Below are 18,148 nucleotides of genomic sequence, written 5' to 3' on the forward strand. Positions count from 1 at the left end.
AGTATATTTATGGTTTGCTTTATAAAAGTTACTATAATACAATGGTACATAGTATTCAATTCACAAAAATATGAACAAATATATACAGCATGACACATCCACAACAAAAACACTTTCTTCAAAACAAGATACATACTGGTGACAGATTCTATATGCACAAAACATCCCTAAATTTATAAATTTGCTTAACAAAAGAAAAAGCAGAAATCCTAAATCTTCAAAGCAGATTTTTTTTTTAAAGGAACTTTAAAAAAAAAAATCATTTATTGCAAACCATTTTACCTGCCTCCTTTTAAAGGAAGCCCTTTATTTTCACACCGTGAATTAAAACAACCTGTTTAAGGAACCAGAAAACTGCAGGATTGGAGCCGGGTGTTCTTCCCTTTTGCTTTTAAAACTGCCCGTTTGAGTGTCCGTTCCAGAGGGTTTCTTTTCACTTGGACAAATACTACAGTGGCAATTAAGGAGGAAACTCATAGAAACAAAACAAATATTAAAATGAAAAAAATCCAGTTGCAAACTCGCTTAAATACATTTTAGGTTGTCTATTAGACTGTACACATTTCCTCGCTTGAAATAAATAGATTTTGCACATTAGGTTTCAGAATGGGGCGGGGGGGGGCAAAGAAGAAGCCTTGACTTGGCAATTTTTTGTCTTCAGTTTCTTAATGCTGCTAATTCCATCTATTTATTTGACAAAAAAAAAAACATTTATACAGAATTTACATTATACAAAGCTTGACACAAGCTGTAAATGCCACCAGCTCCTTTGCTATACTCAGTCCTTCTTCCTCCCCACCTTCTCGACATGAATTAGAGCTGGAATCTGTTTAAAAAGAACTCCAAATTACAATAGTCACTTTTAATAAATTATTTACATGCTCTTGAAGTACAAAGAAATCAGCAAAAAAATTTCAACATGTTTCTACAAGAAACAGTGTTTGAAGAGAAGATTCTTGAGTTTGCCTATGTACAGAAGATGCATTTTTTTTAATATACTTCAAAATCCTTTTTTCCTTAAATTTTTATTTTATACAGAAATGCACTGAAATGATCCCTGAAAAAGGTCACAAAAACCGGAACTGAAACTACTGTATACTTTGTTGGAGTTTAAAAATGTTTTTCGTTTTGTTTTTTTCCTTGTAGAAATAAGCTGCTCTATACAATATAAATATCTGCAGGACGAGCCCCTGCCCCGCCGCCCCCGATGGCTACAGGGCGCTTTGGGGGCGACCGAAGGCCGCGGGGCAGTGAGGGCGAGGGCAGGTGGGGTTTGCAAGCAGAGCACACTTCCTAGGAACGCCAGCTGCTGCGGGATTCGCACGCTGACCTGGAGCCAGCTCGCTCACCTGGGGACACTACGGGCTGGAGGGACGCCTCCCAAGCCTCTGCACTGCTCTCCGCGATCGTTTCACCCAGCAGAGCCACCCAAGCGAGCTGCAGTTTCGCGGGGAGCACAGTCAACGTCTCTCTCTCTGTTTTAGGGTTCAATTTAAGTGAAAATAAATTTAGGACAGCGAACAGGATGACTCCAGCACGCCTCTCTGTCAAGCAGCACAAGCCAAAGCACCTGGGGGTGCGGAAGGAGGCTCCATGGGGCTGCCTTCCCAAACCACCTCCGTGGCTGCAGGGCTCCCCGGCCCCGCAGGGACAGGGCAGCCACAGGATGCCTCGATCAGACCTAAAACCCCGCCATAAAATCGTGGGGACAGGGCTGCTCTGACCGGCTGCACAGGGAGGGCTCTGCAAGCCAAGACCTACGGGGAAAAAAGCGAAGCCTCAGCTTTGAGGACCAACGTGGGTTTTCGGAAGTGCTGGCAAACAGCTCTGCTTCCTCCTGGGGGCTCCCGGGAGCTCAGCTCTTCCAAAAGCTCACGTTTATCCCCCTGGAAAACTGCAGAGGGATGGGTACTGGGTTACAGGCGGTTTCAGGAGCGCCCCAACGATTTCAGTGCTCGAGGCCTTCGGCACCCAGATCCCTGTGGCGCTCCTGCAAACACCGCGGAGGAACCCGAGCCGTGGGCCTCGTCCCACAGGACCCTGCTCTGCCTCACGCCTTCCCTCAACAACCTGCCGGGGCTGACCCCGTCCAGAGCACACAGAGACGCTGGGAAGGACAGAATCACCAGCAGGTACTTAGGGGTTGTGTGAAGCTGGGGTTTCCTCCCCCACAAAACCAATTCACGCTCTGGTTTGATGGGCCAGAGAGGAACAAGGCCAAGAGCAGGGGCAGGACTGCTACAGGCAGGGGCTTCGGTTCTGAGACACAAAATTTCTGTGCATTTCTAAAGCTTCAAAACAAAAGGCTGAGCTGTGGAGATGCCAACCGGAGCATCGGCACAAGAGGAACCTCATTTGAAAACAAAAAAGAAAAAGAATCAGAGCAGCTGGTTTAATCCCCAAATTCTCCTGCCACAGCTGTTGTTACAACCCAAGTTCAACGACAAACTATTTGTGCTTCTCATAATTTTAAGCTCTGGGTCACGATTATTCAATTGCCAGAGAGATTTACAAAGAAGAGGGGGAAAAACCCCAAAGCAAAGGAAACAACGGAAGAAAACCAGAGATGAGATCACGGACTGTCCAACCTTCGGGACGATTTCCTTGCCCTCAGGCAGAGCCGCAAGCAGGCGGCAGCTGGCGGCAGCCCGCACCCTCCTGCTCTCGCCAGCCTCCTGTCTGAGGAAGGAATTCAAACACAGAGGTCTAACCCACATCGCAAGCTCCGCTCTGCGGCACAGGCCCGGCAGTTCCACGTCACAGTGGCAAAAAAACTTCCAGGAAACTCTTTTGCAACCTCTGATCACGGAGCTGTGGTCGGAGAGCAATTAGCACTAATTTTACAAGGCTACAAGAATACAGCTGGCCAATTTGTTCTGCGGGGAGAAGGTTTTTAGTTACGCAGACGATGTTTGCGTTTCACAATTACATCGCCGTTTCCCCTATAAGCCAATTAGGGAGGTTTAGCACAACTAATCTCTACTTTTAAAGCAGGAGAAACTCCACGCGAGTTGAAAAACCTGATCCTGTCTATACCTGAACTGTCGTCTAACGTTCCCAGACCACATCCAAAGAAGCTTTTTCTTTGGTGCTTTGGCCCATTTTTAAATGGAACCCCTTGAAGAACCGCAAACGCCACCTCAGCACGTCTACAAGGTCAGAAGAGATTGAAAAACCATCTCAAAACGGGCTTCCTAGTTTGAAGAAGAATTCATTTTCACGCTGCAGGTGGGGGAGGATGGGATTGCTATCGCAGCCTGCGCTCGGGGCACTTTCCACCACGTTTGGTCTTACCGAAAGGATGGGACTACCCCGGGGGCAAGTTACTGAGTAACCGGGGGAGGAGAGCAGCAGGTCCAGCTCGCTCCTATCACAGGAGGAATCTTCCCCATTCAAGGACAGGGCAAATACTCCATGTAAAATGCTGGAAGGGCAGGGAAATGCAGACAGAAGTGAGAAAAATTAAGGTGAGGAACACATCAGTCTGTTTCCCATCATCAGGAAGAAAATCCTATGAGAATCTCCTATTAGAAACACGGGCCGTAGTGTATGCGTAAAAGGAGGGTAAGGTTTCTACAGCGTAACTGAGGCTGTATTTCCCACTTAATTTCAGCCTCAGGTGTTTTGTTTTTTTGAACGCTAGACAAACCAGTCTACGAGAAATGGGCATCCCAAAAGGCCATACGTGGTGCCAAACGGACTGCCCAGCTGACTCAGCTCGTTACTACTGATTGCGGGACCCACTATTTTTCTTGCAGGGGTGCTGAGGTTTTGATCCCCCAATATACCAGCATGGCGTATGAAAATCAGCGATGAGCCCAAGGCGCTAAGCTCAGGTCTGTGGCTGACCTGGCGTTCCCCGGGGTGTCTGGCTTAGGGGACTTGTTCGGGCTCACCCCTAACAAAAAGGCAGGACAGTTCACCTATAGTCTCGTTGCAGACACGTCTCCATACACACACATGCACCCGAACACACGCACACACCCACTCACACACCCTCAAGCCTCTGGCTTGCTCTGTAACATCAACCTTACATTTATTTACAGCTTACTCTGAGAAATCTGTGCAATTTCAGCCGATCAAGCTCCCAACAAACCCTATATGGCGTTTTCAGTCTCTGCTTCACATTTAAACGTTGAATGTCTTTTTCAACCAACAAAACTGATGAGAAAAAGGTAGCAGCATTTATGAAAAGATGAAGGTTTATACCAACAATTAAAAAAAGGTACCATTATCCCATGAAGGAGCCTTAACGTAGGGACTGAACAGAGAGAAGCTAGTGTTTGGATAGACCATGCCACAAAACGGTAGTCACCTTTTTGTGTGCGTGTTGGATCTGAAAAGGAAAGAGCACCTGAAACATGAACAGTCCTCGTAAGCATGTGCGCTTTTTGCTTTCATTCGTGATCCTGGCAGAAGTGCGAAACTTGCTTGGCTTTCTCTTCTCTTTTTTCCTTTTTTTAATATATATTTTTTTCCTTTTTAATTTTTTTCTTCCTTTTTTTCCTTATTTTTTTCCTCATTTTTTTTCTTTTTTTTTTCTTTTTTTTTTTCTTTTTTGGCAAAGTGCAACCACACCTGGTTACCACAGTTTTGACATGGCCGAAGGTGCAAGTGTGACGAGAAACCTCGAGTTCAGTTCAGGGTTCCCCTGCAGTTCTCAGAGCCACATAGACACGGGATTTTTACATCCTCAATGGGAAACTTGTAGTCATAGGTAATTTCCTCATTCACATTGATGTGCTGTTTGGAGTAGATGACGATCTTCTTTTGAGACTCCACTGTGATCACTTTAGCGTAACAATTTGGCTGCAAGGGTGACAGAACAGGTAATGATTTAGGCTCCCGATGGCCACGGCTTCCCAGCCTCCACACAATTAACTAAACTAAAATAGAGTGGGGCACTCACTTCCCCAGACAGTCTCAGCCATGCTTCCAGAGCCTAGACCCAGGAAACCCAGTGGGAAGCTGAGAGGAGGAGGCATGAAGCCAAAAACCAGAGGAGCTGTCCTTGTGCTCCTCCAACACAGACACATTCTGGTCATTCGCAGTGCACGAGAGCCCTCGTGGTGCTCCACTACGTTTGTCAGTGGTTAAGAGCAGCTCAGCTAATGCTTGGTAATGTGGTCAGACATCCAAGCCCTTGAATGTAGACTGCAGCACCGAACAGACAGGAAAGCAGCTTCTCTGCTTACCAGGGCAAGAGTACTTTTCCCACGTGGACACTAGAAGACTGTTCCCACAGCAGAAGATCTGCTAAAATTGTTTTAAGGAAATACTTCTTAGCTGTGGTTGAACAGCATCCATCAGGGTCCTACAATATGGTCAGGAGGATTCTGAGTACGCTCTGTCTTGCTGCCTGTTTCATTTCTCAGGTCTCTCATCTCTTCCTTAAGCTAGTTTAGACTCAGCTTTGATCTGCTGCAGCTCATTAAGTTAATCATAACCCTGTGACCCCTTGCTACTTCTGAATGTGTTCCTGATCAGAGTTAGCGAGGACTCGGTGGGTTTATCAGCATGTCAGAGTACAATTATATGAAAAAAACTGCTACTTACATTGCAGCTGTGATTAATAAACCTAGCGAAGTTTCCACATTTCGTGGCATCGATGATTGTGTCGTGGTCAACTCTGAACATGTAACTGCTTCCGATGCCTTCATCCTCGTATCGCTTTTCACGCATGTCAGCAATGACCTACAGAAAACCCCACAGGTACCGTCAGCACAGGCTGCAGCGATCTGTGAGCGGAGATCTACACAGGGCTCACGTAACCTGCGCTTGTGCCACTCGGAAAATACACGATCCCAAATACCCCAACAGAACAGACTTCACTGAAACCACAGAACTTCAGGATGGGCTTCTTGAGAGCTTACTTCCTAAGGATTTGAGCTCCGAATTTCTGGGTTGTTGAAAATCCCACCCCTGTTCCTCCAAGCCACATGCCAGCCTCTGCCTAGCTCACACAGCTAACGCCCTGCAGCAGGGACGCCAGCCCCAGCTGCCATACTCAGTCACTTCTCTCAGGGCTGCTTTTTGCTCACATTTCACCCCCGGTCCAGCTTACCTGCCTGATGTTCTGACCCACGTACTCAATCACCATCTCATCAGCTGCGATGGGCTCCATGGCGAAAAGGCCCCAGTCGTGGATGTGGCTCTTGCAGAATTTTAGCTTCTTCTTCCGGAACTGCATGAAGAAAACACCCCAAAATCCCAACCCTGAGTTAGCCACAGCACCAAAAGGGAAAGGCTGTCCCTAGGTCCAGCAGCACGCTCCAACACACGAGAAATGCTGGGGCGCTTCAACCTGATTCGGTTTCCTTCTGTCTTTTGGTGACAGGAGGGCAGCACAGGGGACGTAGGAGGTCCCACAGACTTGCAGTACTGGGGTTTTTATACCACTGACCATGCACCGTTGGGGCCATCGATCTCTGTTCTGCACAGCCCTGATGGTTCTGCCTAGGGCTAAAGAAGCTCCTGCGCTTACAGCCATTTATCAAAGGGCTCGTGCCTCTTCTCCTCACAGGGGAGCACACTGGACTACAGTGTCCTGTTTTCCCCATGATTGCTCTGTTCCTATTTTTAGGTGAATTAGATCACAGAAATCTTCAAGTCGGTTTACGTGGAAGCCCAGAAGAGCTGGGTACCCCGGAGAGGTTCTGTGTCGGGTGATCCTCCCAGACCATCTCTTCGTCTCCCTGCAGCTGCTCTGACTGCAGAGCCCAGCTCCCCAGCCAAGCACCACCGACCTGCTCTGTAGAGACTTTTTCCAACCCACCAGGCAACACCTTAATTCTGGGCCGCACTCAACCCCCTGATGCACACAGGGGTGCCCAGCACTGAGCTCTGTGGCCACCCCCTGCCTGGCCTCAGCCTGCTCCCAGCCAGCCCCCGCACGGAGCAGCCGCCCCGCGGGGTGTCCTACCTTGAGCTGGTTGAACTTGAGCAGGTCGCTGTCACAGCTCCCGGTGAAGGAGGAGAGGAGCCTGCGCTGCTCTGACCGCCTCTCGGAGCCAGCCCGGGTGGAAGCGTGAGGTTGAGCAGGGATGCTCATGCCCTGAGGACAAACGGGTGATCAAAGCTGACCCAACGCGCCCAGCACGCTGCAGCCTCCCGACGAGCAACCCCTTGTGCTACAAGGCATCATCACAGAGCACGTGGCCTCCTGACACATCCCACTTCAAACACCCCCACCGCCCCGGCACCACCCAAACGGCCACCTCAACGCAGGCGTAGCTACAGCTCCACCTCGCCGAAAGGCAGGGAGCAGCCACCGGCTGTGACGACGTTCGAAGCCAAATCCCGCTGGCACCCTGGTGGTCAGCAGAGGACGTTTCCCTCACCTGCGTGTCAGCTGGAGGCTCCTCTGCAAAAGCTCGGCTATTGTTGAGGTATTTCAGTTTGTCCTTCTTATCAATTTTGTAATAGCCTTCGCTTCGTGCGCAGCCCGTCACGTGCTCCCGCATCCCATCGTCACGCTTCTTTTTCTTGGGGGTGGAAAAGCTGGTAGGTGGGAAGAAGTTAAGGAGCAACACGGCCGCCGGGGGACATCAGACCAAACCTCTGCCGTTACGTGGAGCTAACACCAAGAGCTTGGAAAATGAGGAAGGGTTTTTTGGGGGGCAGGAGGGGGGGGGGAAGTGGCTGCAAAAAAATAACAGTGCTATTAAAAAAAGCTTGCAGGAAAGCCCAGCACGGTATTTCCTTCTTAGCTGCATGCTTTGGGAAACGTAAATTTCGTTTTCTCCTTACTTTAAGCATAAGGTTAAGCTGTCAAGAGAAACTTGTCTGGAAAAGGATTTCCCCATAGCACTGACCGTGTCCACAGACAGCAGCTGCCCAGCCCCCTGGGTGGATTTTTTTCCCCTGTTTTGCACAGCACACTTTTGTTCTCCCTCCAGCAACTCCCTGCAGCCACCCCAAGCCCTGGGGACACCGCGCTGACCTCGCAGCAATCCCGTCCCTTGGCACCCTGCCTCGGGCGAGGTGCAGCACAGACGGGCCGGAGACACCCCTCAGCCCGACGGGCGGGACACGCCGCTCTCACCGGGCTCGGGAGATCTGCTCCTGCAGACCTGGTGCGACAGGGAAGACCCCGCGCAGATGTTTCAAACCCCACTGTCCTGATCCACCAAGAAAAACCGCAACGGTTTTAAGTGGCTTTGGCTGGTTTGCTTTTGCTCTAGAGAAAGGTTAAAAAATAATAAAAGCAGGATTTTGCAGGGAGTCAGGGATGAAATATTTTAACTCCAGACATCTCTAGCAACACACGAGGTGCTCCACGTGCTCCCTGATGACCGTGTCCCGCTGCAGCACAGAGCAGGATGTTCTCCCACCCAGCCCGGGGCTGTGTCTGCCCCATGTGCTGCCTAGCAGCCAGCCTTTTCTGCTTATTAGTATTTTGGGCTCGAAGCAAGTTAAAGCTGCTAGCACCGCTAACATCATTTTGGGCACAGATGGCAGGATTATTTTTACAGCAAGTTTTAGCCCCAAGTTAAAGTCCTCTACGTACAGACTAGAAACTGCCGGGTTTAGTAATCAGTTTAGCAGGTTGGGGAAAAAAAAAAAAAAGTGGTTTAAATGAAGACAGAAAATTCTCAAACTAGCAAGGAAATCTCCCCAGAAGACGTGCTTAGAGGCTTTCTCTGCAGTTCTAGATGGAAAATGCAGCAACAACAGCCACTTCTGCAGCACTTTTGTATTGCAGCTTCAGGGATTAGGTCTAGAACTGCCTGCTGACATAAGCAATTGCTGTCCCAGTAAGCAAATCTGCCAAAGGACTTCGTCTGTTGCATTCTAAGTCCCACTACCCAATGCCCACCGAGTGCATCCTACACGTGGTGTGCGACGCAGAGCCAGCGAGAAAGGATATAAGGATGGAATACCCACAGGGTGTCGTTAAGCCAGTCCATACCATTGTCCTGCTGTAACAAGCGGTCATATGTGATACACATGAATTTGATATCTTCCTCGTCTATGCCTCCGTTCCAAATATCGTACAAAATGGTCATCTCCTCAAACTCGGAGCGTGGCCTGAACTGAGGCCGGGGTGGGGAATACTCAGGGGAAGGAATCACCGGGAGGTCCTCAGGTGACTTCTTCTGCCTTCGCCACTGTCTTTTAGGCTTCACGTGAGCTTCTTCTTCCTTGAAGTCTTCGTTCCACTGGTTCTCCAATTCCTTAAATGGCAGTTTCTCTGCGACTGTCTCAGCCGCTATTTTCTCGTGGAAGCCGTCATTCCTGAAGTCCAGGGTGACGGCTTCAGGGTCTTTCAGTCCATAGAAAGCATCGGGATGTGCACTCAGCAGCTCTTTGCTCATAGCGCTTTCCACCAGGGCCACTGGGACGGGAGGTGGCTCTATGGTTTTGCCCGAGTACACATCCAAGGAGAGGACAGAAGGCGGCGACCGTTTTGGTCGGCCCGGCCTCCTTTTGGGAAGAACAGAAGGCGGTGGGGGGGGAGGAAGAATAGAAGCACCAGTGGGTGCTTCCGGCGAGAGTAAAACAGATTTTACTTCTGCCTTGCATTCCTCGATGGGCAGTCTTCCATCTCCAGGCATGCACGGCAGGGCTGCTACGGGTATTGGCTCATCAGGTGGCAAGCCCACGTCTGTGTGGAAATCTGCTGGGGGGGGGCTGGCGAAGGGGATAGGGGAAGGAACACTGTTCATGCTGATCGTAAGGGAAGCACCGAGAGGCTCTTTAAAGGTTTTCTCATCTAGCTCATCCTCTGACGGTTTCTTGCCAGACAGAAGGCAAGGAATGGTAGCACCAGCCTCTGGGAAAGTAGGCGTGAAATTGAAATCTCTCCCAGGAGTCCGCGGAATGCCACTGTTAATGCCAGGAGATTGGGATGGGTAGGAAAAGGGGCTCCCTGGGACTTGAGGGGAACTGAGGGTCAAGCTGCTTCCTGTAAGGGGAGCATCGCTTCCTGGCGTTGCTGGAACAGTGTCCGTGCTCTGTGATTTTGCAAAGGGGTGCGAAGACTTGGCCAAAATGTCCCGCCCAGGAGTCCTAGGAACCTCCTCTTCCATAGATGTTTTGGTCACCAGTAATTGTTCGGGGAACTTTTCTGGAGGGATTAAAGATTCCTCTTTACCGGGAGTCGACGGTAAGGGAAGCGTGGAGGATGGCACCTTGTGGGCTGGAAGCAGAAGAATATCAGTCTCTGGATGCACCACCACCTCCCGCCCCGGCGTGCGAGGCAGCCGGTCGTCCTCCTCCGCTGCAGAGGGCAGTTTTGTTTTAACACGAGCTTCTAAGGTGCCGCCATCAGACTTGCTAAAGAAGCTGCTTTTACTGGGCTGAGGTTCTCCAAAGACTCCCATTGGAGCTGAGAGGCAGAGCGTCCCGTCCTCATCTTGAGATTCAGGCTTTGGACCTTCCTGTACCTCTGGCTCCAGCATGGCAGTGGGTTCAGGCTCTTCCTCTGGAGGAAGAAAAAAACAAAGAAAGAAAGAAAAAAAAAGTCAGGAGCGTTGCTTCCACTTGGTTACTTGCCACTTGCCAGTAAAGGCATGTTTAAGATGTTGCAATTACAGAACAGCTCAATTCCACGGGGAGGCTTTAAAAACTCCAATGCTTTACATTTTGGAGGCACAGAGCGTGGAGTAATTAGACACTACCACAGACATCCCTAATGGACCATTAAAAAAACGCACTATTAATTTGAGGATTAGCTACTACACAGGCCAGAATGAAGGTTTTCTGCTTTGAAAACCCCTGACCACCTTTTTACAGACATGAAAAGCATTAGTGGCTTGCAGGGTGAGAGCTTTGGAGGACAGCTGTCAGAGCCCCGAGCTATCAGCCTTTCTGATGTGGGAAGGGAAACTAATTGCAGGGCCAAGAAGCACCCTCAGCTCTCCAAGGAGGGGAGCAGCGTAATGCTCTTGAACAACACGTGAAGGAAATGGAAAGCCCTTGTAATGAATGAGGAGACACTCAGATGGTATCAATGAGGCAATTTATATGCTGCTCTCCCTGCAGCAGGCTCATTTGTCTGGAGTTTATTTACCTCCTTAGAGTCAGGGCCAAAAGGAATCAACAGTGAATCTTCTTAGGCAGCTCAAAATAACATTTTCAAGTGGGAGAGCAAAAGGAGGTGGAAACGCCTGGAGAGTTGGAGGGGAAGCGTTATCCATCTGTGCTGAGTGAACCAGAGAATCACTGGAGAAAGGTCAGACCCGCGTAACTCCTGCACGGCCAGGCTGGGCAGCACAAGAAGAACGCTGCAGTTTGAGCTTGTGCCTGCAGTTTACCTGAAAAGCTCACTCCACACATCAAGGTACCCCAAATGCAGCTCTCCCCAGATTTATATCCTTTCTGGACACCAACGTGTTCTAGAAAGGAGCTGTGCAAAACAGGCATTTTGACTATACACCTTTCAAATTTTATGATAGCTGAGGAGTGATAGCCTGGGCAGGGGCCAGATTTCCAGCTCTCCAGGTGCCAAAACACTGCCTAGTCCTCAGAGCAGCCGCCTTCAAACGCCCATCCTGCTCAAGGCTCACTGTGCTAGATGTTGGCTCCAGGTTTCGACTTGTTAATTCCCCCCTTCCTGCTGCAGAATTTGTTGAGCTTTATGCATCCTACTCCTACTCTAGTCTTCATTGGTTATATATAGCTCTGTAAAGAATTAAGATGATTTTCTTTTTCCAGCAAACCTGGGGATCTCTTTCATTTAAAATGACTAAGTGAAAAGCAAAACAAGAGTACCAGGAACCAGATGTAATTCTAAGACTCCGCTCACCTGCCCCATACAGCTCTCCAGCCACACACTCCTTTGGTATTAAAGCCAACAACAGCCAGTAGTGACTCAGGAAGCACAGATTCCTGTTCTGTTTTAGCAGACATGACTTTTCTATCTTGAGCTTCAGCCACCACACCACCCAGTCAGTCACCCTCGGATGATGACAACTGTTCAGTTCCTGCAGCACACTGACTACGCTGGCCCAGGATAAGGTTCTGGATACAATAACCACCATATTTTTAGTACCAGATGCCTTGTGCAGAAGTCCTTACTAGGAAGGAAAGTTCTGCACAGGCCTCTTCCCCTCTACAGATAATCCCTAGCCTAGAGCCAATGCTGGAGGAAGAGAGCACAAGGGAAATGCAAAACCATATGTGTTGGAGGCTGTGAGAATACTGTACTTGGCGATGTGATATGTGCCAAACCACGCGGAAGACCATACCTGGCCCACAGATGGGAGACAGTGCAAGTTTGGTCTCCTGGTCTCTTTCCATAACCAAGTGTTTGAGTGTTTCAGCAGCAATAGATGCCTCTGGGACTTCACCACATTCACCTTCTCCTGCCTTGATTTCTTCCATCCCCTCATCCTTCTCCACCAACGCTGGCTCTGTGAGTCCCAAGCCCATTGCATCCATGTAGTCATCCACAGGATACAGCTCCAAAATGGTCTCCCTCTCATCATCAGGAAGCTCGTGACTGGAAGGTTCATGCTCTGTCTCAGCAACCATGGCTTCTCTGTCTTGATCTTCAGCCACCTCCTCTTCTTCCTCTTCCTCCTCCTCCTCATCTTCATCATCCTCATCGTCATCTTCGTCTGAGTCAGAGCTGGATTCGAATTCAGAGGAGTCCTCGCTTTCATCGGACGATTCTACTTCAGCCTTGGAAGATGAGGGACTCGCCACGTCTTCTACAAGAAGAACAAATTACCGTCATTTAACGACATCAGGCAGCAGAACTAATCGGGGCCTTCTACAGGAACAAATATCATTCCCACACCGTAACAGCATCAACAACAGCGTGTGGGTTTGAAGGAATCACCTCGCAGTTTATTTACTTTTGCAGGGCCTAGTAAACCAAGTATTGGGATGCTTCCAGCCATGCAACAAGCGGCTCCGTGAGCAGCAGGCCTAGCGCTGCCTGGCGCCCTGCCAGGTGGGTCTCTTGGCGGACTGCCTCTTTACCGAGTTCTACCGAGATTATTTATACCTGTATAAATTATCTTGTATGAAACCGCCTTTTGATGAAAGAGGGTGCACAAATAAAATCTGGCTTACAAGTGGAGTGCAAAAGGGAGACCGCACCTGTCCCAAAAGCCACACTCGCTGCTTTCCCTGGAATTGCTTACCCTCCTCGGAGTCCTGCTCTTCCTCTTTGTCACTTGTTTCAACACCTGTCTCCTCCTCCTCGTCGTCCTCCTCATCCTCATCATCCTCTTCATCATCCTCTTCATCCTCATCATCCTCTTCATCGTCCTCTTCATCCTCATCCTCCTCTTCCTCCTTTACAGGAAAGCGTTACCAAAAATGAGCAGTGTCTGACCCTGAGACCTGGCTGTCACTGCAGTAATCGCCAGTGATTCTCAGAGACACTGATCAGAGAACCCGAAGGGTGAACAATCCTGCAGAAATTATTTTAGCACATACCCGAAGAGGAGCACACACCTTCTAGAGAAGGTAACATTGGGATCTGGAATTACCAGGACCCCTTTTAATGACAGACAGCATGCAAAACTACAATCACAAACCAACACACCTTTCCAGGTGCTGCTTTCACCAAGCCTCTCTCTTCCTCCTGCTCTTCTTCCTTCTCTGAGGAGGACTCTTCTTCTTTCCCCGATGTCTCGTCTCCCTCTTCCCCCTCACTGTCAAGCTCCAGCGGCCTTGCTGGTCGCCGCCTCAGCCCCACTGCTTCTGCATCCTTCTTTGACAGGTCTGACGTTGCATCGGAAGCATCCCTGTCCCTCTCTGACTCTGGTGAGGAAAAACAAGAAGGAAATTGCCCTCAAATACTTTCAAGGGAGGGAAAGGGTTGATCACATCACGGAAACTTTTGCTTTGGGAAGATCAAAGTTAGGAGCAACGTGTGCACGTGGTGTGAGAGTCCCCAGGCTCACAGGCACTTAACAATTTCACAGTGCAAGCGAGGGTGAGACTGGGTGCAGGGCGTTGAAAGTCCCAAGGATGGCAAAATGCCAAAAGGTAGCCAAAGCTGACAGGCTACAGGCAGAGCAGCAAGGAGACACGGCACCATGGCACCGTGGTGTGCCAACGGGGACCTTGCCAAGGGGTTGTCTTACCCAACGCTGCCCTGGTACTGCTTGGAGAAGAGTACCGTGCGCAGTGCCACAGCAGAATACATGATTCATGTTGGGAAACTCCCTGTACTGCTTCCCTAAACGGGGACACACTAAGGGATACGAATGCTTTAACAAACTCTGGGTTTGCTTTATTTCTCGAAGAACTGATGGATTTGTGTTATGAGAAAGATGCTTGGTTAACCTCGGTTCTTATGTTTTTTAAGCTTAATGATTTTAATGCCTTTCCTTCTCTTTTTTTTAAACAAAACCCTGCTTCTGTACTTTGGCTTGAAGCCAGTTGTTAGTCTGAACCAAGTTTATAGCACAACTAACGTGAATCCACTTTTTAACGCAAAATAAAGACATCAAGCTTTGAATACTCTTATCTCTACTCTTCCCTGTTTCCAGGGGGGAAAAAAAAAGTTAAAATATTTGGAAACAGATTCCTCTGGCAAATAAGTTACTTAAAAATAAATAAATAAGCTGAGCAAACTGTGTCTTACTTGCTTTCTCCCTCAACATACACGGTGAGTTGCAAGCATGCCTCCGGAACACAGTCCGTGAACTAATCTGAGCTCCCTCTACTGGGTGACCATCTCTGCATCAGCAAATCTAAAATAGGGTACAAGCGTTCACAAAATGCAGGTCTTAAATTTCCCGCCAGTGAATTTAAGATAACTGAATCCAGAGAAGACATCTCCCAGCTGATTAGAGTTTTGTGAGAGGCAGGGTTTTGGCTCAGATCCTTGATTCTGTGTCTAACTGTAAGTGAGCACACTGCTGTGAAGTTTAAAAGAATTCAGCTTGCATGTGGCTTGCATCTGCTCTTGTGTTTCAAACAAATGTGCTTTGCAAACCTTCATCTTCATCATCGACAGAAGTAGAAGGCCGGATTCTCTTCTGATCTCCTGCTGAGGCAGCTTCAGGTGGCTCCTTTCTTTTCACCTGAACAAAAGATAAAATTAGCATTTCTAAGAGTTTAGAAACAGCAGAAATCAACTTCTTAAATAAACTGCTACTGCCTAACTTTGCCAGTGTGACTTACACCAGGAATCAAGGGCCACTTCCCCAGCTCTTGATCCCTTTATTTGCTTGCAAACAAATTTCACTGTGAATGAAACTCTACCCCTTCAATTTGCATCAAAACACTTCCCATACCAGCATGGTGCATGTCACCACCAGGTACTCTGAACCTGACAGAGAATGCTTTTGACAAATGGATGTGTCTGAGTTGTAACAGAACAGAGAGCCTGAGTCTGTGACATCTTAGAGAACCTCAATGCAAGTTTCGTTCTACATCAAGACTGCAGAGTCTTTAGTCCCAAACCCTTACTTGCATCTTCTCTGCACTCAAAACTTCGATTTCAATGAAGGGCTCTATTCTACCCCCCCTCACTCCATCCCCACCCCACCTTTTTATTTTTTTCTTTTTAAGAGACTTCGGTTTTATGCTTCTACTTCTTGCCAGGAAGTGAAAATGCTCGAGTGACCCTATAGTTGCAAGTCTGATTCCATAAACTCACGTGAGGCAGAAAACACTTTAATTTAAAATTTAGGTGTGACTCAGCTGCCAAATTGCAAGACGTTACAACTAACATGCAAAACAGCCAAGCCTCAAAATCCAGAGATCTCAGTGTTACAGGCCTATTATGAACGGTAAATCCAGCTCTGAATAAACTCTGCTTACAGAGTTCTAAGCGAAGAAATAACCATGTAAAGCACTACTAACATAAGCATATTTTTACAATCACGCTGAAATGCTGCATCCTAACACGGGCAAATGTCCCATTTACCTTGCAGAGCAGAGATCTGTAACGACAGCTCACACAAGTGGCAGATGAAAAGCTAAGGCTGGGGAAGAGCAGCCTTGCTTTTCACGATATATTTATTGGTGGGTTGGAAGGGATGCTGCAGAAAGGAACCCCTTAGGGACACAGAGTGGGGCTAACAGCCTGTAAGGCTTTGGGACACAAACCTACTAGGTCTATCCTCCTAACATTCCTTTAAGGAATGTTAGTAATAATGAAGACAACTTTGTTTTTACCTTGAAGGATGGCAACCGGATGGCCCCTCGTAACCCAATGCCCAAGCCGATCCCCTCATATCCCAGGCCTTCTCCTTTGTTCCAGTTCTCCAAGAGGCAAGATGTGATTCGATCCTTCGGCTTTGGCTTCTCCTCCAGTTCGCCTCCAGACTTCACTGGAGTGAGAGATGCCTGCAACAGAGAAAAAAAATACACTTTAAAAGAGGAAAAGTTTCCTGGGGAGCACATAAAGTCCAGAAGCCATTTAGGTCTGTGAAATACCACTCCCCCGCCCAGGCATCGGTTTCTCTGAAGGCAAGGGCATCTGGAGATGCACTACTTGGCCACACCACTTCGAAGGGAGAAGGTGCAGAAGCTCCTCTTGGACAACGAGACCTTTCCATCTTCAAGAAGCCTTTTCTTTCCCCTTTGCATTTTAAGAAGTTATTTTCTCTGCACAAGGCACTACAAGTGCCAAAGACAAACCTGCTGGGATTCTTGGAGCAGTGGCTTGGGACACCAAGCCATCTTGCGTTTGGAGTCGTCATGCTGTCAAGTAGCAAAGCAGGGACTCTTGCTTTCTTCACTGAGTGTTTTAAAACACGATCTCAGTTTCTTCGCATGCAGCTTAACACAGGCCAATGTGCTTCACGAGAGAGGACAAGGGAAATGAGCAGTCCCCATTAGCCCCTGTGGCTCATTTCAGGTTTCCCTAGCAAGGGGACCACAGTGACCACCTTTGGAACAGCCAAGAATCCAGCACAGATGCTGGAAGCAAAGGCAGGAACAGGGAGGGATGAAAGGGGAAGAAGAGGGGCAGACATGAACCTGAGACTCGACAACCCGAGGGAACACATTCCTCCACCCAGGCAGGAGCTACCAAGTGCCAAGGAGCAGCTACTGTACAAGTGTCCCGTACTCTGAAGGGAAGCCATGGAGCTGAGGTATACCACCATCCTCGTACACCATCACCCCCGAGCTCCCAGCCACTGCCGGAGCCCTCCTGGTCTGACCACAGCTGTATGAGCAATGCAGCTACGCACACGCCTCTCGCAAATAACCCAAGCATGCCTCAGGCAAGTGAGCCTAAAGCTGCGTTATCTGCCTTCGCTTGCTAACCAACATCACTAGAAGCAGCTTTAGACCTTGTAGTTGGGGATATTTTCTTCTTTTTAGTGTAAGGCACAATACAGCGAGTCAGAAGTCACACGCACCCTGTGTTTGGTCAGCAACCACAGTCTATGTGCACAAAAACTGTCAGAAGGCTCCAGTCACGGACAACAGGAAAAGCAAAATACTTAGGGGAAACACCTAAGGGGCTACAAACCACAGTAAGGACACAAAGCCTGATCTCTGCTCAGCCACAACAAACCCTTGTCACCTGAGCTGGGGCATGCAGGAAGAGCAGGAGCTCAGCACCTGCAGCCTTGGAGAGGTGGGCGAGCAGGGAGAGCATCGTGTACAGCAGCACATCACGCTCGTCTTCAGCCAAGGGCACCGGGGGCAGCGCTCACTGGCATCAGTCAGTGGTACAACACTGCCTAAAAGTCATTTTCTCTTACCGCCGCTAACAGAGCTAATTTGCTGAAGCTGTCTGTAATCACCGAAGAGGAAGCTTAAGCTCAGCTCTCCTGCTAATAAAGAACAAGGCTAGTGGGAATATCAAGCAGGGAAGCCGGGCGGCAGCCCTTCCCGGCCAGGGAGGGCTGGTTGTTCCTGGTACTCTGATAAAAGCACCTTACTCAAGCATTCAAACCTAAAGCCAGCACCAGATTTGGGGAAGTTTTCCCCTCGCTCAGGCAGAGGAGGCCCACGGGACGTGCTGCCCTCCCTAGCAACGCGCTCCCGGCAGCATTCTTCCTCTACATTTTTCCATCACGCCTGACCTAGCACACCAGCCTTACCTTGAGCTTTCCCACCCTTCACCTATAGCACCACACTTCTTAGCAGCCAGTCAGAGGCAAGGCAATTCCTTTGATGGAATACAGCAGCCAGAAAAGGGAGAAAGAAAGAGAGAAGCCGGGGCATGGAGGTGACAAGTGTGCTGCCTCCTTGTGCGTTGCTGAAAGTTGAGGGGCAG

The 18,148-nt window shown here is 48.9% G+C and overlaps 1 protein-coding gene across 1 annotated transcript in view; it reads right to left on the reverse strand.

The window, feature by feature from the left end:
• Positions 1–350: 350 nt before the first annotated feature.
• Positions 351–18,148, reverse strand: part of SETD1B (SET domain containing 1B, histone lysine methyltransferase) — a 49,323-nt gene continuing 31,525 nt past the window's right edge. Inside the window, exons 8-18 of the mRNA XM_080559449.1 lie at positions 16,090–16,260; positions 14,903–14,990; positions 13,502–13,719; positions 13,095–13,248; positions 12,192–12,656; positions 8,870–10,426; positions 7,341–7,507; positions 6,923–7,054; positions 6,065–6,184; positions 5,557–5,694; positions 351–4,809 (exon numbers count right to left, since the gene is read on the reverse strand). Coding sequence (XP_080415575.1) covers positions 4,636–4,809; positions 5,557–5,694; positions 6,065–6,184; positions 6,923–7,054; positions 7,341–7,507; positions 8,870–10,426; positions 12,192–12,656; positions 13,095–13,248; positions 13,502–13,719; positions 14,903–14,990; positions 16,090–16,260 — 3,384 coding nt within the window. The 3' untranslated portion in view covers positions 351–4,635. The remainder of the gene's footprint in view (positions 4,810–5,556; positions 5,695–6,064; positions 6,185–6,922; positions 7,055–7,340; positions 7,508–8,869; positions 10,427–12,191; positions 12,657–13,094; positions 13,249–13,501; positions 13,720–14,902; positions 14,991–16,089; positions 16,261–18,148) is intronic.

The sequence above is a fragment of the Anser brachyrhynchus genome (genome assembly GCF_964034855.1).
Source record: "Anser brachyrhynchus genome assembly, chromosome: 17".
NCBI classification, from domain to species: Eukaryota; Metazoa; Chordata; class Aves; order Anseriformes; family Anatidae; genus Anser; species Anser brachyrhynchus.